Here is a 21,384-nt window from a genome sequence, read left to right as displayed (position 1 = left end):
GGGGGGGATTTCCCCCCCCGTGGGAACCGGAGGACTGACCCACCCCCCCCCCCACCCCCCCCGGGGGGCAGAGACCCCCCCCCCCCCCAAACGCACCCCCCCCCCCCGCTGTCCTGAGCCCCCCCGGACCCCGTGTCCTGACCCTGACCCCCTCCCCCAGATCCCCCCCGGACCCCAGTGTCCCGCCATGGACGCCCCCCCCCCCCCCCCCCGAACCCCACATCTTGACCCCCAGACCCCCCCAGCACCACCCCTGCACCCCGGTCTCCCACCCTGGACCTTTTGGGACCCCCCCCCAGGCCCCCCCCCAGGCTCCCCCCCCCCCCGGACCCAATGTCTGGCCATGGACCCCCCCCAGCCCCCAATATCCCACCCCCGGCCCCCCCCAGTTCCCCCACTCCCCCCCAGCGACCACAACCCCCTGAATCTCCCAGTGTGGGGGGGGGCTAATCCCCCTTTGGGACCCCACCCCCCCCAGGACCCCAATATCCCACTCTGCCCCCCCCCCCCCAGGACCCCCCCAGGCCCCGATGTCCTGCTCAGGGCCCCCCCCAGACCCCCCCATATCCCACCCCAGGCCCCCCCCAGCGACCACAACCCCCTGAATCTCCAGTGTGGGGGGGGGCTAATCCCCCTTGGGGACCCTCCCCCCCCCCAGGAACCCAATATCCCACTCTTCCCCCCCCCAGACCCTCCCCCCCCCCCCCGTCCCCCTTCCCCGCAGCGACCACGACCCCCCGAATCTCTCCCAGTGCTTTATTGAGGGGTCCCGCGCCCCCTTTGCCGGGGGGTGGGTGGGTGGATGGGGGTGGGTTTTGGGTGCTTGTTTTGGGGGGGGGGGGGCGGGGGGGGGGGTGGGTGTCAGGGGACGGTGACGCGGAAGGGGCTTGCCGGGGACGTTGTCGTCCCCCCCAGCGCAGGATGAGGACGTAGTCCCCCTTCTCCTTCACCGTGTAGGTGACGTTGTAGACCCGGTTGCCCACGTGCTTGACGTAAACCTCCTCGCAGGGGGTCTTGGGGCCGTGCACCCCCACCATCAGCATGTTGGTGCCTGGGGGGGGGGGGGGGGGAGTGGGGGGGGGTGGGGGGGGGTCCTCACCCTGCCCTGAGCACCCCAGACCCCCCCCCCAGTGACCCACAGCGTCTCCCACCGCACCTCGGACCCTCAACTAGATGCCACCGTCCAGCCCCCTCGTGGCACCCAACGGACCCCATTTCCCCCCCCCCACACCCAGACCTGAGACACCCCCCCCCCCCCAACCACCACCACACATCAGACCCCCCCCCAGACCCCAGACCCCCCCCCCCAGAGCCCCCCAGTGACCCATGGTGTCTCCCACCGCACCTCGACCCTCAACTAGATGCCACTCCAGCCCCTCGTGGCACCCAACGGACCCCATTTCCCCCCCCCCCACACCCAGACCTGAGACACCCCCCCCCCCCCCCCCCCGCCTCCAGAACCCAGACCCCCCCCCAGACCCCAGACCCCCCCCCCCAGAGCCCCCCAGTGACCCATGGTGTCTCCCACCGCACCTCGGACCCTCAACTAGATGCCACCTCCAGCCCCTCGTGGCACCCAACAGACCCCATTTCCCCCCCCCCCCCCCCCAACATTGTGGCACCCACCACACCCCAGACCCCCCCCCCCACCCCCCACCGGACCTGAGACCCCCCCCCTACACACCAGACCATGGACCCCCCCCCAGTGACCCACGCGTCTCCCACCGCACCTCGGACCCTCAACTAAATGCCACCTCCAGCCCCCTGTGGCACCCAACGGACCCCATTTCCCCCCCCCCACACCCAGACCTGAGACACCCCCCACCACCACCACACATCAGACCCCCCCCCTCCAAACCCCCCCCTCCAGACCCCAGACCCACCCCCCCCAGAGCCCCCCAGTGACCCACGGCATGTCCCACCGCACCTCGGACCCTCAACCAGACACCACCTCCAGCCCCTCGTGACACCCAACGGACCCCCAGAACCGCCCCACCCCCCCCCAGACCCCCCCTCCCCCCGGACCCATTGTGGCACCCACCAGATCTGAGACACCCCCCCCCCCACACCAGACCCCAGACCATGGACCCCCCCGGTTTCCCCCCCCCCAGTGACCCATCACGTCTCCCACCAGACCCCCTGGTTGACCCATCACCTCCCATCGAAGACCCCCTCCAAGACCCCCCCCCAGGACCCCTGGGACTCTCCAAGGCCCCCCCCCAAGGACCCCCCCGAGACCCATCAAGAACCCCCTGCTGACCCATCACCTCCCTCCCAAGACCCCCCCAAGAACCCCCAGGACCTTCCAAGACCCCCAAGACCCCCTGGTTGACCCATCACCTCCCTTCCAAAACCCTCCAAGACCCCCCCGAGACCCCCCAAAACCCCCTGGTTGACCCATCACTTCTCTTCCAAGACCCACAAGACCCTTCAGGACCCCCCTGAGACCCCCCAGGACCCCCCAAAACCCCCCGGTTCACCCATCACCTCCCATCCAAGACCTTCAGGACCCTCCAAGACCCTCCAAGACCCCCCAGAACTCCTGGTTGACCCATCACTTCCCTTCCAAGACCCCCCAAGACCCTCCAAAACCCCCCGGTTGATCCATCACCTCCCTTCCAAGACCCCCCCAAGAACCCCCAGGACTCCCCGAGACCCCCCAGGACCTCCCAGAACTCCCTGGTTGACCCATCACTTCTCTTCCAAGACCCCCCAAGACCCTTCAGGACCCCCCAAAAACCCCTGGCTGACCCATCACTTCCCTTCCGAGACCCCCCCAAGACCCTCCAAAACCCCCTGGTTGACCCATCACTTCTCTTCCAAGACCCCCCAAGACCCTTCAGGACCCCCCGAGACCCCCCGGTTGACCCATCACCTCCCTTCCAAGACCCTCCAAGAATGCCCAGGACCCCCCTGAGACCCCCCCAGGACCCCCCCAAAACCCCCCTGGTTGACCCATCACTTCCCTTCCAAGACCCCCCCATCGTCACCCCCCCGCCACGCACCGGCCTTGCTGCAGTCGACGGTGAAGTGGTTCTTCTGGCCCAGGAAGGCGGTGGCCAGTCCCGGTCCCCGGGCCACCACCTTCCCCGCGTCCGAGGAGAACTTGGGGAGCCCCCGAAAGCGGGGGGGCCCCGCGCCGCCGCCGCCCCCCCCCGCGTCACCGTCTCCACCAGCACCGACGACGTCTCGTGCAGGCTGTGTCCCCCCCGACAGGCGGGGGCCTGGGGACACGGGGACACCGTCAGACCCCGCCACGGGGACACCCCCGGCCTGCGGCACCGCTCGGGGGGACACCCCCCCCCACCCCCGCCACTGGGGACCCCCCGACGTGTCACCCTGGGGGTCCTCCATCACGTCACCCCGGGGACACCCCCCCTCCCCAGTCCTGTCACCCTGGGGACCCCCTGTCACAGCACCCTGGGGGTCCCCAGTCATGTCACCCCCAGGGGACTCATGTCCCACCACCCTGGGGACCCCTCAGTCGTGTCACCCTGGGGACCCCCTGTCACACGGCCCTGGGGAACCCCTCGTCTTGTCACCTCGGGGGTCCTCCCGTCGTGTCACCCAAGGGACCTTCTGTCCCACCACCCTGGGGACCCCCTGATGTGCCATCTTGGGGGGGGTCCCTCCATCGTGTCACCCTGGGGACCCCCTGTCCCACCACCCTTGGGACCCCCCAGCATGTCACCTTGGGGGTCCTCCATCGTGTCACCCTGGGGACCCCCTGTCCCCACCACCCTGGGGGTCCCCTTGTCCTGTCACCTTGGGGTCCTCCATCGTGTCACCCCAGGGACTCATATCCCACCACCCCGGGGGTCCCCAATCATGTCACCCTTGGGGACCCCCCCCCCCCGTCACAGCACCCTGGGGGCTCCCCAGCACGTCACCTTGGGGGTCCTCCATCATGTCACCCCGGGGACCCTCTATCCCACCACCCTGGGGACCCCCCCCAGTGTGTCACCCTGGTGGTCCTCCATTGTGTCACCCCAGGGACTCATATCCCACCACCTTGGGGACCCCCCAACCACGTCACCCCGGAGAAACCCCCGTATGTCACCTTGGGGGTCCTCCATCATGTCACCACCGGGGACCCTCTGTCCCACCACCCTGGGGACCCCCAATAATGTCACCCCGGGGGGTCCTCCTTCACGTCACCCCAGAGCGTCCTCCACCCTGTCACCCCAGGGACCCTCCATCCCGCCACTCCATTGACCCCTTCACGTCACCCCACCTCGAGGACCCCCCCCCTCTCCCACCACCCTGGGGTCACCACCCCCCGGGGACCCGTCCCTGTCCCCGTCCGTCTGTCCGTCCGTCCCCTGCTCCGTACCGGTGACCTTGGCCTTGAAGGGGCTGCCGACGATGTGGTGGGGGCCGCCCTACTTGATGGAGATGAGGTAGTTGCCGGGGGCCATGGGGGTGTAGGTGACGCGGTGGCCCTCGGCGCACTCCACGCAGTCCAGCTTCACCTTGGAGGGGCCGTCGATGGTGACGGCCAGCGCCCCCGCCCCCGCGTTGGCCGTCTTCACCAGGAACTCGGAGCACACGCCTGCGCCGGGGCGGGGGGACACAACGGCACTGGCACCGGTGGCCCCGTTGCCACCACCCCGTGGCCACGTCCCCACTGCCACCACCCCATGGGCACGTCCCCACTGCCACCACCCCGTGGCCACGTCCCCATCACCGCCCTCCGCTTGACCGTGGCCACGGCCATGGCCACCACCTCATGGCCACGTCCCCATTGCCATGGCCATGTCCCCATTGCCACCACCCCATGGCCATGTCCCCATCGCCATGGCCATGTCCCCATTGCCACCCTCCACTTGACCATGGCCATGTCCCCATTGCCACCACCCCATGGGCATGTCCCCGTTGCCATGGCCATGTCCCCATTGCCACCCTCCACTTCATCATGGTCATGGTGGAGGTCATGGTGGAGGTCATGGTCATTGCCATTACTCCAAGCCATGTCCCCATGCCATGGCCATGTCCCCATGGCCACCACCCCATGGCCACAGCCCCACTACCATGGCCATGTCCCAGTTGCCACCACCCTGTGGCCACGTCCCCATCACCGCCCTCCACTTGACCGTGGCCATAGCCATTGCCACCACCTCATGGCCACGTCCTTCCTACCATGGCCATGTCCCCATTGCCACCACCCCATGGCCACGTCCCCATTGCCATGGCCATGTCCCCATCACCACCCTCCACTTGACCATGGCCTTGTCCCCAATGCCACCACTTCATGGCCACGTCCCCATCACCGCCCTCCACTTGACCGTGGCCATGTCCCCATGGCCACCACCCCATGGCCACAACCCTGCTACCGTGGCCATGTCCCCGTTGCCACCACCCCATGGCCACGTCCCCCATTGCCACCACCTCATGGCCATGTCCCCGTTGCCATGGCCATGTCCCCATTGCCACCCTCCACTTCACCATGGCCATGTCCCCATTGCCACCACCCCATGGCCACATCTCCACTACCATGGCCACGTCCCCATTGCCACCACCTCATGGCCATGTCCCCGTTGCCATGGCCATGTCCCCATTGCCACCCTCCACCATGGCCATGTCCCCATTGCCACCACCCCATGGCCACATCTCCACTACCATGGCCACGTCCCCATTGCCATGGCCACGTCCCCGTTGCCACCACCCCGTGGCCACGTCCCCCCCACCCCCCGGGGCGGGTCCCCCCGCCGGCGGTGTCACCTGTGAGCCCCCCCTCGAGGCCGGGCCCGTAGGCGGTGACGAGCCCGGGGTCCCCGGCCTGGCTCTGCTCGCCCACGCGGATGTTGAAGGGGCTGCCGGGGACGTGGCGGCCGTTGAAGCGCAGGTCGATGGAGTGCACCCCGTTCTCCCGCGGCAGGAACCCGATGGCGTACTTGTCTGCGGGCGGCACCCGCGTCACCGTGTCACCGCGGCACCGCGGCACCGCTGGGCGCCGCCGCCCTGTGTCCCCACGTCCCCACATCCCCGCATCCCTGTGTCCCCATGTCCCCCCATCCCCATGTCCCGGCGTCCCCGTATCCCCCTGTCCCCACATCCCCGTGTCCCCCTGTCACCGTGTCCCCGCATCCCTGTGTCCCCATGTCCCCCTCTCCCCGTGTCCCCACGTCCCCACATCCCCGCATCCCTGTGCCCCCATGTCCCCCCATCCCCATGTCCCAGCGTCGCCGTATCCCCCTGTCCCCACATCCCTGTGTCACCACGTCACCCTCTCCCCGTGTCCCCGCACCCCCGTGTCCCCATGTCACCATGTCCCCACATCCCCGTGTCACCACGTCACCCTCTCCCCATGTCCCCGCGCCCCTGTGTCCCCACGTCCCCACGTCCCCGTGTCCCCCCATCCCTGTATCCCCATGTCCCCCTCTCCCCGTGTCCCCACATCCCCATGTCCAGGTCCCAGCGTCCCCGTATCCCCCTGTCCCCACATCCCCGTGTCCCCATGTCCCCCTCTCCCCGTGTCCCAGCACCCCCGTGTCCCCCTGTCACCATGTCCCCGCATCCCTGTGTCCCCATGTCCCCCTCTCCCCGTGTCCCCACGTCCCCGTGTCCCCCATGTCCCTGTGCCCCCATGTCCCCCTCACCCCATGTCCCCGCATCCCCGTATCCGTGTCCCCACATCCCCGTGTGTGTCCCCACACCCCTCTGTCCCCACGTCCCCACGTCCCCATCTCCCCGTGTCCCTGCATCCCTTTATCCCCATGTCCCCGTGTCCCCCCATCCCTGTATCCCCATGTCCCCATGTCCCCGTAACTCCCTTTCCCCGTGTCCCCATGTCCCCCTGTCCCTGTGTCCCCATGTCCCGTCTCCCATGTCCCCTTGTCCCCATGTCACATGTCTCCATGTCCCCATGTCCCACTGTCCCTCTGTCCTGTGTCCCCATGTCCCCACATTCCTGTGCCCCCACATCTCCACATTCCCATGTCCTGTGTCCCCTCTCCCTCTGTCTCCATGTCCCCATGTCCCATGTCCCCATGCCCCTGTCCCATGTCCCCTGCCCCATGTCCTGCGTCCCATGTCCCGCGTCCCATGTCCCCGTGTCCCCGTGTCCCCATGTCCCGTGTCCCCTGTCACCATGTCCCATGTCCCCATGTCCTGTGTCCTATGTCCCCATGTCCCATGTCCCCCTGCCCCATGTCCCCATGTGTCCTATGTTCCCATGTCCCCTGTCCCTGTGTCCCCATGTGCCATGTCCCCCTCCCCCATGTCCCTGTGTCCCCATGTCCCTGTGTCCCCATGTCCTGTGTCCTATGTCCCCATGTCCTGTGTCCTGTGTCCCCATGTCCCCTGTCCCTGTGTCCTCGTGTCCCATGTCCCCCTGTCCCCATGTCCCCTGTCCCTGTGTCCCCATGTCCCATGTCCCCCCTGCCCCATGTCCCCATGTCCTGTGTCCCGTGTCCCTGTGTCCCCTGTCCCCATGTCCTGCGTCCCCTGTCCCGTGTCCCCCTGCCCCGTGTCCCTGTGTCCCCGTGTCCCTGTGTCCCCATATCCCCATGTCCCATGTCCCCCTGTCCCCATGTCCCCCTGCCCCATGTCCCTGTGTCCCCCGTATCCCGTGTCCCCATATCCCCATGTCCCGTGTCCCCCTGTCCCGTGTCCCGTGTCCCGTGTCCCGTGTCCCACCGCTGTCGAGCTCGGAGACGTAGCACTCCTCCACCACGCCGCCCGGCGTGTGCACCTTGGCGTCGATGACGCCGCGCGCCCCGTTGAGCTGCACGGCGAAGGACGCCGGCTGGTTCACTGTCACCGTCTCCTGCGGGGACACCGCCATGGCACCGGCACCCCGGCGGGGGGGGGGGGGCAGCAGGAGGGGTCCCAGGGGTGACACGGGGGCGGGGGGGGGGACACGGGGGTCCCAGGGGGGCATTGGGGGCGGTCCCAAGGGTGACACAGGGGTGACACGGGGGACCCAGGGGTGACACGGGGCACAGGGTGGCACAGGGTCAGCACGGGGGGGGGCACAGGGGTGGCACCGGGTGGCGGGGGGGGGGGGTCCCAAGGGTGACACAAGGGCAAAAGGTGGCACAGAGTGACACGGGAGACCCAGCACTGGCACTGGGGGGGGTCCTGGGGTGACACAGGGGTGACCCAGAGGTGACACAGGGTCCTCACACCCCCCGACGTGTCCCCCATGTCAGCATGGGGGGGGCACAGGGGTGGCACCGGGGGTGACAGCAGGAGGGGTCCCAAGGGTGACACAGGGCACAAGGTGGCCCAGGGGTGACATGGGGGACCCAGGGGTGGCACCAGGATGGGTCCCAAGGGAGACACAGGGGTGACATGGGGGACCCAGGGGTGACACAGGGCACAGGGTGACACAGGGGACCCAGGGGTGGCATCGGGGGGGGTCCCAGGGGTGACACAGGGGTGACACGGGGGACCCAGGGGTGGCACAATGGCACAAGGTGGCCCAGGGTGACACGGGGGGACCCAGGGGTGGCACTGGGGAGGGGTCTCAAGGGTGACACAGGGTGACACGGGGGACACAGGGGTGGCACTGGGGAGGGGTCTCAAGGGTGACACAGGGTGACACGGGGGACATGGGGTGGCATTGGGGAGGGAGTCCCAGGGGTGACACAGGTGTGACATGGGGGACCCAGGGGTGACACATGGGCACAAGGTGGCCCAGGGTGACACGGGGGACCCAGCGGTGGCATCAGAGGTGGGTCCCAAAGGTGCCACAAGGGCGCAAAGTGGCCCCGGGGGTGACATGAGGGACCCGGGGGGTGACACGAGGGACCCGGGGATGGCACAGAGGACACAAGGGTGACCCAGGGGTGACACACGGGTACAAGGTGGCCCGGGGACGACACGGGTGATCCAGGGGTGGCACAGAGGACCCAGGGGTGGCCCCAAGGGTGGCATCGGGGGGGGGGGGGGGTCCCAAGGCTGCCACCTGGACACAAGGTGGCCCGGGGGTGACGTGGGGGACACAGGGGTGGCACAGGGGACCCAGGGGTGGCACAGGGGAGACGGGGATGGCACCAGGGCGGCCCTGGGGGAAGGGGTCCCAAGGCTGCCACCGGGACACAAGGTGACGTGGGGGAGGCGGGGGGTGTCTGGGGAGCCCGGGGTGGCAGGGGGGTGGCAGGGGGGTGGCAGGGGGTGTCCCCGGGCACCTGGAGGCTGGTGACAGTCAGGCGGCGGGCGTCATCGGAGGGGGAGGCGACGGGCACCACGAAGGGGCTGTCGGGGATGTGCTCCTCGTTGAACTTGATGGACACCTCGTAGTCACCTGGGGACACACGGCGGGGCTCGCACGGGGACGGCCGCCCGCGGGGACACCCTCACGGGGGGACACCCTCGCGTGGGGACACCCTTCCATGGGGACACCCTTCCATGGGGACACCATCACGTGGGGACAGCCTTCCATGGGGACACCCTTCCATGGGGACACCCTCACGGGGGGATACCCTTCCATGGGGACACCCTTCCATGGGGACACCATCGCATGGGGACACCCTCAAATGAGGACATCCTTCCATGGGGACACCATCACAGGGAGACACCCTTCCATAGGGACACCCTTCCATGGGGACAACCTTCCATAGGGACAACCTTCCATGAGCACACCATCACGTGGGGACAGCCTTCCATAGGGACACCCTCAAATGAGGACACCCTTCCATGGGGACACCCTTCCATGGGGACACCATCACGTGGGGACAGCCTTCCATAGGGACACCCTCAAATGAGGACACCCTTCCATGGGGACACCCTTCCATGGGGACACCATCGCATGGGGACACCCTCAAATGAGGACACCCTTCCATGGGGACACCCTTCCATGGGGACACCCTCACGGGGGGACACCCTTCCATGGGGACACCCTTCCATAGGGACACCCTTCCATGGGGACAACCTTTCATAGAGACACCCTTCCACGGGAACACCATCACAGGGAGACACCCTTCCATAGGGACACCCTCAAATGAGAACACCCTTCCACGGGGACACCCTCACGGGGAGACACCCTTCCATGGGGACACCCTTCCATAGGGACACCATCACGTGGGGACAGCCTTCCATAGGGACACCCTCAAATGAGGACACCCTTCCATGGGGACACCCTTCCATGGGGACACCATCACAGGGAGACACCCTTCCATGGGGACACCCTCACGGGGGGACACCCTTCCATGGGGACACCCTTCCATAGGGACACCCTTCCATGGGGACACCCTTCTGTGGGGACAACCTTCTGTGGGGACACCCTTGAATGGGAACACCCTCAAATGGGGACACCCTTCCATGGGAACGCCCTTCCATGGGGACACTCTCACGGGGAGACACCTTTCCATGGGGACACCCTTCCATGGGAACGCCCTTCCATGGGGACACCCTCACGGGGAGACACCCTTCCATGGGGACACCCTTCCATGGGGACACCCTCACGGGGAGACACCCTTCCATGGGGACACCCTTCCATGGGGACACCATCACGTGGGGACAGCCTTCCATGGGGACACCCTTCCATGGGACAACCTTCTGTGGGGACACCCTTGAATGGGAACACCCTCAAATGGGGACACCCTTCCACGGCGGGGTGTGGGGGTCTCAGGGTGCCCCGGGGGGGGGGGGGGGTGTCGGTGTGTGTGGGGTCCCAGGGGGTGTCGGGGGGGGGTGTGGGGTGTTGCTGTGCCGCCCCCCCCCCCGGGACGCACCGGGCTCCTGGACGACGTAGGAGACGCCGCAGGCCCCGTCCTTGCGCTCCTCGAAGGCGATCTCGGCCTTGCTGGGCCCCTCCACGGCGATGGAGAGCCCCCCCGCCCCCGCCTCCCGCGTCCAGATGCTGAACTCCGCTGGGGGGGGGGGCACACACCGACACCCATGGGTGCCCCCGCGCCCCACACCCCACCGGGGTGTCACCCCCCGTCCCCCACTGCCCCGGACACCCCCCACCATAGCACCCATGGCCCCCCCATAGGATCCATACCCCCCCCCCCCCCAAGCACCCATGGCCCCCCCCAAACCCCAACCTTCCCCCCCCCCCTCCCCAGCACCCATAGCACCCATTACCCCCCCCCCCATAGCACCCATGGCCCCCACAGCCCCTCCCATACCCCCTGCCCCCCAGCACCCACACCCCCCATACCACCCACACCCCCCGTGCCCCATAGCACCCCCACCCCCCCATAGCACCCGTAACCCCCATACACCCCCATACACCCCCCATAGCACCCATAACCCCCCAGACCCCCATATCCCCCCCTGCCCCCCATAGCACCCATACCCCCCCATAGCATCCATACCCCCCCATACCCCCCATACCCCCATAGACCCCCATCTCCCCCCCCCATATCCCCCATATCCCCCATCTCCCCCATAGCCCCCATAGCCCCCCATCTCCCCCATACCCCCCATAGCATCCAGAACCCCCCCATACCCCCCATTCCCCCCATACCCCCCATCTCCCCCCCATCTCCCCCATACCCCCCATAGCCGCCCATCTCCCCCCCCATACCCCCCATAGCCCCCATACCCCCCATTCCCCCCATACCCCCCCATCTCCCCCATACCCCCCATACCCCCCGTAGCCCTCCATCTCCCCCATACCCCCCCATAGCATCCAGAACCCCCCCATACCCCCCATTCCCCCCATAGCCCCCCATCTCCCCCCCCCATATCCCCCATAACCCCCCATTCCCCCGACAGCCCCCCATCTCCCCCCCCATACCCCCCCATAGCATCCATAACCCCCCATTCCCCCCATCTCCCCCATACCCCCCATACCCCCCATAGCCCCCATACCCCCCCATCTCCCCCATACCCCCCCATAGCATCCATAACCCCCCATTCCCCCCATAGCCCCCCGTCTCCCCCATACCCCCCATACCCCCCATTCCCCCCATAGCCCCCCATCTCCCCCCCCATCTCCCCCATACCCCCCATAGCTGCCCATCTCCCCCCCCCCATACCCCCCATACCCCCCATACCCCCCATCTCCCCCATACCCCCCCATACTCCCCATTCCCCCCACAGCCCCCCATCTCCCCCCCCATACCCCCCCATAGCATCCATAACCCCCCATTCCCCCCATCTCCCCCATACCCCCCCCATCTCCCTCATAACCCCCATACCCCCCCATCTCCCCCATCTCCCCCATAACCCCCCATTCCCCCCATCTCCCCCATACCCCCCCCATCTCCCCCCCCCCCAGCTCACCTGGCACCCCGGCCACGCCGCGCTGGAGGCCGGTGCCCCCCGCCCGCACCTTGTGGGCCCCCCCTTCGCCCAAGGGCCCCACGGTGAACTGGAAGGGGCTGCCGGGCACGTGCTGCCCCCGGTACTTGACGCTGACGGTGTGGGGGCCCATCTCCTGGGGCACGAAGCGCACGCTGTACACCCCCGCGCCCCCCGCCACCACCTCCGCCTCGAAGCGCTGCCCCGAGGGGCTCAGCACCTGCGCCGACAGCTCCTGCGCCGCCGCCTCGCCTGCGGGCACCGCGGCACCCCCCTCAGCCACAGCAACGCCCCCCCGCCCCCCCGCGCAGGGCGACGGGGCGCCCCGGCACCCCGGCACAGCGGGGCAGCGGGGCACCCCCTCAGCCCGGCACCCCCGCACCCATCACCCCGGCACCGCGGCATCCCGACACCCGTCGTCCCGGCATCGGGGCATCCCGGCACCACGGCGACGCGGCACCCCAGCACCCATCGCCCCGGCATCGGGGCGTCCCGGCACCCCAGCACCCAGCACCCCGGCGCCAGGGCAGTGGGGCACCCCATCGCCATGTCACTATGGCACCCCAGCACCCATCGCCCTGGCATCGGGGCATCCCGGCACCCCATCACCCCGTCACCATGGCAACACGGCACCCCAGCACCCATCGCCCCGGCATCGGGGCGTCCCGGCACCCCGGCACCACGTCACCGTGGTGCCCCAGCACCCATCGCCCCGTCACCATGGCAACACGGCACCCCAGCACCCATCACCCCGGCATCGGGGCATCCCGGCACCCCATCACCCCGTCACCATGGCAACGTGGCACCCCAGCACCCATCGCCCCGGCACCGGGGCATCCCGTCACCATGGCAACACAGCACCCCAGCACCCATCACCCTGGCATCGGGGCATCCCGGCATCCCAGCATCCCATCACCGCGGCATCCTGACACCCATCACCCCGGCATCGGGGCATCCCGGCACCCCACCACCCCGTCACCATGACAACGTGGCACCCATCACCCCGGCATCAGGGCACCCCGTCACCATGGCAACGTGGCACCCCAGCACCCATCGCCCCGGCATCGGGGCATCCCGGCACCCCATCGCCGTGGCAACGCGGCGCCAGGGCACCCCAGCACCATGGAGTCACGGCGCCCCGGCACCCGTCACCCCGGCGTCGGGGCACCGGGGGGGTGCCCTGTCCCCCCCTCGCCCCGTCACCATGGCGTCCTGGCACCCATCGCCCCGGCGTCAGGGCAGCGAGACACCCTGTCACCCCGACACGCTGTCACCCTGGCACCACGGCACCCCCTCATCCTGTCACCCCGGCCCCAGGGCACCCTGTCACCCTGTCACCCGCCATCCCCATGTCACCCTGTCACCCTGTCACCCTGCCATCATGGCACCCCATCACCATGGCACCCTGCCACCAGGGCACCTTGTCACCCTGCCGTCCTGTCACCCTGGCTCTGTGACACCATGGCAGCCCATCACCAGGGCACCCTGTCACCTTGTCACCTTGGCACCCTGTCACCCTGTCACCCCCCATCCCCATGTCACCATGACACCCTGTCACCCTGTCACTCTGGTCACCGTGTCACCCTGTCACCCTGGCATGAGGGCACCCTGTCACCCCGTCACCCCCCCCATCCCCATGTCACCATGGCACCCTGTCACCCCGACACCCTGTCACCCCATCGCCCTGTCACCCTGGCACTCTGGTCACCCTGTCACCCCCCCTCCCCGTGTCACCCTGTCACCCTGTCGCCTCGTCACCCCGCCACCCCCCCCCCCCCGTGACCTCGTGCGAGGGGACGCGCGCCCTCACGAGCGCGTGCACACGCACCCCCCCCCCCCCCCAACTCGTGCGCACTCGTGCAAAGGCCCAGCGTCGCGTGAGCCCCTCCCTCCCTCCGTGCCCCCCCCCGGGGCCGTGCGAGGGTCTCGCACGCTCTTGTGAGCACGGCGGGCGTGCCAAGGCGGCCTGGGGCCGGCGAGCGTGTGGCACGCGCGGCTCCGGGGAAACGCGTGTCCCCGGCCTCGTGCGAGGAGCTGGGGCGGGGGGGGGGCGTGCGGGTCCCTGGTGAGCACACACACACACCCCCCCCCCCACTCGTGAACACACACAACCCCCCCGTGCGAGCGCACCCCCAGGCGCAGGTGTGCGTCCAGCCCTCGCACGGACACGCTCCCCTCGCACGCGCACCCCGGCCCTCGTGCGAGCGCGGCCCCGGCGCACGCCCGGCCCTGGGGGGATCACGCCCCCCGTGCAAGCGACCCCCAGCCCTGCTGCACCCCCAGCCCTCGTGCAAGCGGGTGCTCACACACACACACACACACACACATCCCCGTGCAAATGCCCCCAGCCCTTGTGCAAGTGCCCCCAGCCCTGGTGCGGTCACGCCCCCCGTGCAAACACCCCCCACCCCTCGTGCAAACGCCCCCAGCCCTCGTGCAAAGGCCCCCAGGCCCCGTGCAAAGGCCCCCAGCCCTGGTGCGCTCATGCCCCCTGTGCAAAGCCCCCTGCCCTCGTGCAAATGCCCCCAGCCCTGCTGCAAAGCCCCCTGCCCTCGTGCAAAGCCCCCCAGCCCTCGTGCAAAGCCCCCCAGCCCCCATGCAAACACCCCCAGTCCTCGTGCAAAGCCCCCTGCCCTCGTGCAAACGCCCCCAGCCCTGGTGCAATCACACCCCTTGTGCAAAGCCCCCCAGCCCCCGTGCAAAGCCCCCCAGCCCCCATGCAAACACCCCCACCCCTCGTGCAAAGCCCCCTGCCCTCGTGCAAACGCCCCCAGCCCTGGTGCAATCACACCCCTCGTGCAAAGCCCCCCAGCCCCCGTGCAAAGCCCCCCAGCCCCGGTGCTCCGGCGGGCACACGCACCCTCCTGGCCGCGGGCGATGGAGCCGAAGGAGCCCAGCCCCTCGCGGGCCAGGAAGCCCCCGAAGACGTTGGGGAAGGGGTCGCCGCCGACCTGGGTGGACTCCTCCACCCGCACCTCCCGCGTGGTCTCCCCGCCCCGCGTCTTGCTGATCTCCGTGCGCTCCGTGCGCGTGTACGTGTGGCTGCTCCGCGTGAAGCTGCGCGTCAGCCGCTCCTGCGCCGACACCATCTGGAACCAGTTCCCTGCCCCGCGGCGCCCGCAGGCGGGGACACGGCGCCCGGGGGGACGGACGGGGACGGGGGGGGGACGGAGACACGGACACGGGGATGGACGGGGACGGGGATGGACGGAGATGGGGATGGACGGAGACACGGACACGGGGATGGACAGAGACGGGGAGGGATGGAGACACGGACACAGGGATGGATGGAGACATGGATGGACGGAGACAGGGATGGACGGAGACACGGACACAGGGATGGATGAAGACGGGGAGGGACAGAGACATGGATGCATGGAGACGTGGATGGACGGAGACACGGACACAGGGATGGACGGAGACAGGGATGGACAGAGACACGGACACAGGGATGGATGGAGATGGGGAGGGACAGAGACATGGATGCATGGAGACGTGGATGGACGGAGACACGGACACAGGGATGGACGGAGACAGGGAGAGATGGAGACACGGACACAGGGATGGATGGAGATGGGGAGGGACGGAGACACGGACACAGGGATGGACGGGGACGGGGATGGACGGGGACAGGGAGGGACGGAGACACGGACATGGGGATGGATGAAGACAGGGAGGGACAGAGACACGGACACAGGGATGGATGGAGACAGGGAGGGACAGAGACACGGACATGGGGATGGACGGGGATGGGGAGGGACGGAGATGGGGATGGACGGAGACACGGACATGGGGACGGACGGGGACGGGGAGGGACGGAGATGGGGATGGACGGAGACACGGACACGGGGATGGACAGAGACGGGGAGGGATGGAGACACGGACACAGGGAGGGATGGAGACACGGATGGACGGAGATGGGGATGGACGGAGACACGGACACGGGGATGGAGACACAGACACAGAGATGGACAGAGACACAGAGGGATGGAGACACGGACACAGGGAGGGATGGAGACATGGATGGACGGAGACAGGGATGGACGGAGACACGGACACAGGGATGGATGAAGACGGGGAGGGACAGAGACATGGATGCATGGAGACGTGGATGGACGGAGACACGGACACAGGGATGGACAGAGACGGGGAGGGATGGAGACACGGACACAGGGATGGATGGAGACATGGATGGACGGAGACAGGGATGGACGGAGACACGGACACAGGGATGGATGAAGACGGGGAGGGACAGAGACATGGATGCATGGAGACGTGGATGGACGGAGACACGGACACAGGGATGGACGGAGACAGGGATGGACAGAGACACGGACACAGGGATGGATGGAGATGGGGAGGGACAGAGACATGGATGCATGGAGACGTGGATGGACGGAGACACGGACACAGGGATGGACGGAGACAGGGAGGGATGGAGACACGGACACAGGGATGGATGGAGATGGGGAGGGACGGAGACACGGACACAGGGATGGACGGGGACGGGGATGGACGGGGACAGGGAGGGACGGAGACACGGACATGGGGATGGATGAAGACAGGGAGGGACAGAGACACGGACACAGGGATGGATGGAGACAGGGAGGGACAGAGACACGGACACAGGGATGGATGGAGACAGGGATGGACGGAGACACAGACATGGGGATGGACGGGGATGGGGAGGGACGGAGATGGGGATGGACGGAGACACGGACACGGGGACGGACGGGGACGGGGAGGGACGGAGATGGGGATGGACGGAGACACGGACACGGGGATGGACAGAGACGGGGAGGGATGGAGACACGGACACAGGGAGGGATGGAGACACGGATGGACGGAGATGGGGATGGACGGAGACACGGACACGGGGATGGAGACACAGACACAGAGATGGACAGAGACACAGAGGGATGGAGACACGGACACAGGGAGGGATGGAGACATGGATGGACGGAGACAGGGATGGACGGAGACACGGACACAGGGATGGATGGAGACAGGGATGGACGGAGACACAGACATGGGGATGGACGGGGATGGGGAGGGACGGAGACACAGACACAGGGATGGATGGAGACACGGATACAGGGATGGATGGAGACGGGGAGGGACGGAGACGTGGATGGATGGAGATGGGGACACAGGGATGGATGGAGACAGGGATGGACAGACACAGGGACAGATGGAGACGTGGGTGGATGGAAACATGGAGGGACGGAAATAGGGATGGGTGGAGGCATGGACACAGGGATGGATGGACACAGGGATAGATGGAGACACGGACACGGGAATGGACAGAGATGGGGAGAGATGGAGACAGGGATGGACGGAGACAGGGACATAGGGATGGATGAAGATGGGGATGGACGGAGACGGGGATGGATGGAGACAGGGATGGAGACATGAAGGGATGGAGATGAGGACACAGGGATGGATGGAGACAGGGAGGGATGGGGACGGAGATGGATGGAGACAGGGATGGATGGAGACATGGAGGGATGGAAACGGGGGTGGATGGAGACGGGGATGGATGGAGACATGGAGGGATGGAAACGGGGATGGATGGAGATGGGGGTGGATGGAGACGGGGATGGATGGAGACATGGAGGGATGGAAACGGGGATGGATGGAGATGGGGATGGATGAAGACATGGGTGGATGGAGACGCGGACACAGGGATGGGTGGAGACACGGACATGGATTGATGGACACAGGGACGGACGGAGACATGGATAGATAGAGACGTGGACACAGGGACGGATGGAGATGGGGATGGATGGACACAGGGATGGATGGAGACATGGAGAGATGGAAATGGGGATGGATGGAGACATGGACACAGGGATGGATGGATGGATGGATGGATGGATGGATGGATGGATGGATGGATGGAGACATGGAAGCAGGGATGGATGGACACAGGGATGGAAGCAGGGATGGATGGAGACGTGGGTGGATGCAGGGATGGAGGTACAGACGGATGGATGGACAGACGCATGGACGGATGCGGGCGCGGATGGAGACAGGGATGGAGACAGGGATGGAGACACAGAGGGGTGGACGGAGGCAGGGACGGACGCGCAGAGGGGCGGACACGCGGAGGGTCACGGGCACAAGCGGACGGGAGCGCGGAGGGACGCGCGGACGCAGGGAAGGGCACGGAGGGACACGGGGACGGACGCACGAGGAGAGAAGGAAGAAGGAGGCAGAAATCAGAGCTGGAGCGGCCGAGACGCGTCCCCCTCCCCGTCCCCGTCCCTGTCCCTGTCCCCAGGCCCCACAGAGGAGGAGGAGGAGGAGGAGGAGGAGGAGGAAGACCAGCCCCTACCTGGGATCTTGAGGTTGAGGTCGCAGGTGCTGCCGATGGTGGCGATGGAGGGGGCCTGGCGCGGGCGCGTGATGCTCTCCTTCATGCGCCCCTCGCCCGTCACCTTCACCGTGAAGGGGCTCCCTGCGGGCGACGGTCACCTCAGGGACCCGGCCACCCCGGTGCCACCTGGGTGCCACCCCCCACCGCCCACCCCCGCGTCCCCGTCCCCCCACCTGGGACGTGTTTGTCGGCGAACTTGATGTTGATGATGTAGTTGCCGGGCTCGGTGGGGCAGTAGGTGACCTTGCAGGTGCCGTCCTCCACGTCCTCGCAGTTGATGTCCACCTTGCTGGGACCCTCGATGGACAGGCCCAGCCCCCCGTAGCCTGGGCAGCCACAGGGACACGCTCGGAGATGTCCCATGGCTGCTGTCCCCGCCCTGGCCGTGGTCACACCGCGGCCACCATCTCATCTTGGTCATGGCCGCGGCCACGGCCACCATCTTATCCCACCCACGATCACACGGCCGCCATCCCTTCCCGGCCATGGCGCACCACGGCCATAACCACGGCCACAACCACGGCCACCACCCCGCCCTATCCCGGCCACAGCCATGACATGGCCTCGGCCACCATCTCATTCTGGTCATGGCCACGGCCACCATCTCATCCCAGCCACAACCACGGCCACCATCCCATCCTGGCCATGGCCACAGCCATGACGTGGCCTTGGCCACCATCCCATCCTAGCCATGGCCACGGCCACCACCTCATCCCACCCATAACCATGGCCACCACCCCACCCTGGCCATGGCCACAGTCATGACGTGGCCTTGGCCACCATCCCATCCTAGCCATGGCCATGGCCACCATCTCATCCCAGCCACGACCATGGCCACCATCCCATCCTGGCCATGGCCATGGCCACTGTTTCATCCCACCCATACACCACCCCATCCTGGCCATGGCCACAATCTCATCCCAGACGTGGCCACCATCTTATCCCCCCCATGACCAGGGCCACCACCCCATCCTGGCCATGGCCACAGCCATGACATGGCCTTGGCCACCATCCCATCATAGCCATGGCCTTGGCCACCATCTCATCCCAGACATGGCCACCATCTTATCCCCCCCATGACCAGGGCCACCATCCCATCCTAGCCATGGCCACGGCCACCACCTCATCCCACCCATGCCCGCCCCACGGCGCTGCCCCCCACCCCCCCGCCCCAGGCCCCACCCCCGCCCCTTGGGGCGCCCCCCAGGGCCCTCACCGGCGCTGCGGGTGTCCACGATGAACTCGGCCACCTCGAAGGTGTGACCTTCCACCAGCCCCTTGCCCCACACCTTCACCCGGCTGGCGTCCCCGATCTCCGACTGCCCCACCAGGATCTTGAAGGGGCTGTTGGTGACGTGCTGCCCGCTCTTCCTCACGCTCACCACGTGCTCGCCCACCTCCTTGGGCGTGAAGGAGATGCCTGGGGGGGGGACGGGGGACACGCACCGCCCTCAGCCACCTCTGCCAGCCCCCCGGCCACCACCGCCGGCCGCCGGCCACCGCCACCAGCCCTGGCCACCACCACCAAACCCCGGCCAGCTCTACAAGCTCTGGTCGCCACCATCACGATGAGCTCTTGGCCGCCACCACCACCACCACCAGGCCACCTCCACCAGCCCCTGGCCACCACCACCGACCCCTGGCCACTGCCACCAGCCCTGGCCACCACCACCGACCCCTGGCCACTGCCACCAGCCCCTGGCCACCACCACTGACCCCTGGCCACCTCTACCAGCCCTGGCCACCACCACCACTACTAGCCACTGGCTGCCACCACCAACCCCTGGTCACTGCCACCAGCCCCTGGCCACCACCACCAGCCCCTGGCCACCACCACTGACCCCTGGCCACCCCCGCCAGCCCTGGCCACCACCACCAGCCCCTGGTCACCACCACCAACCCCTGGCCACCACCACCAGCCCCTGGCCACCACCACCACCACTAGCCACTGCCCACCACCACCAAACCCTGGCCAGCTCTACAAGCCCTGGCCGCCACCATCACGACGAGGTCTTGGTGGCCACCACCACCACCACCAGGCCACCTCCACCAGCCCCTGGCCACCACCACCGACCCCTGGCCACATCCACCAGCCCCTGGCCACCACCACTGACCCCTGGCCACCTCTACCAGCCCTGGCGACCACCACCACTACTAGCCACTGGCTGCCACCACCAAACCCTGGCCGGCACCACCAACCCCTGGTCACTGCCACCAGCCCCTGGCCACCTCCACCAGCCCCTGGCCACCACCACCAACCCCTGGCTACCTCTACCAGCCCTGGCCACCACCACCAAACCCCGGCCAGCTCTACAAGCTCTGGTCGCCACCATCACGACGAGCTCTTGGCCGCCACCACCACCACCACCAGGCCACCTCCACCAGCCTCTGGCCACCACCACCGACCCCTGGCCACCCCCGCCAGCCCTGGTCACCACCACCAACCCCTGGCCACCACCACCAGCCCCTGGCCACCACCACCACTACTAGCCACTGCCCACCACCACCAAACCCTGGCCAGCTCTACAAGCCCTGGCCGCCACCATCACGACGAGCTCTTGGCCGCCACCACCACCACCACCAGGCCACCTCCACCAGCCCCTGGCCACCACCACCGACCCCTGGCCACCCCTGCCAGCCCTGGCCACCACCACCAGCCCCTGGCCACCACCACCACTACTAGCCACTGCCCACCACCACCAAACCCTGGCCAGCTCTACAAGCCCTGGCCGCCACCATCACGACGAGGTCTTGGTGGCCACCACCACCACCACCAGGCCACCTCCACCAGCCCCTGGCCACCACCA

At 67.9% G+C, this 21,384-nt stretch overlaps 1 protein-coding gene across 1 annotated transcript in view; it reads right to left on the bottom strand.

Annotated features, from left to right (window-relative positions):
• Positions 1-861: 861 nt before the first annotated feature.
• The window catches only part of LOC128903527 (filamin-C-like), a gene marked incomplete at its 5' end in the record, with an annotated part of 46,569 nt that continues 26,046 nt past the window's right edge, over positions 862-21,384 (bottom strand). Inside the window, 15 exon segments of the mRNA XM_054187536.1 lie at positions 862-900; positions 903-1,051; positions 3,006-3,129; positions 3,132-3,209; positions 3,211-3,224; positions 4,334-4,552; positions 5,722-5,898; positions 7,639-7,768; positions 9,135-9,250; positions 10,680-10,817; positions 12,181-12,450; positions 15,059-15,301; positions 18,536-18,658; positions 18,751-18,903; positions 19,794-19,997. Of these exon segments, the coding sequence (XP_054043511.1) occupies positions 862-900; positions 903-1,051; positions 3,006-3,129; positions 3,132-3,209; positions 3,211-3,224; positions 4,334-4,552; positions 5,722-5,898; positions 7,639-7,768; positions 9,135-9,250; positions 10,680-10,817; positions 12,181-12,450; positions 15,059-15,301; positions 18,536-18,658; positions 18,751-18,903; positions 19,794-19,997 (2,177 nt within the window).

This window comes from Rissa tridactyla, unplaced genomic scaffold, assembly GCF_028500815.1.
Source record: "Rissa tridactyla isolate bRisTri1 unplaced genomic scaffold, bRisTri1.patW.cur.20221130 scaffold_441, whole genome shotgun sequence".
Classification (NCBI taxonomy): domain Eukaryota; kingdom Metazoa; phylum Chordata; class Aves; order Charadriiformes; family Laridae; genus Rissa; species Rissa tridactyla.
This window is presented reverse-complemented; position numbering and strand designations above follow the sequence as displayed.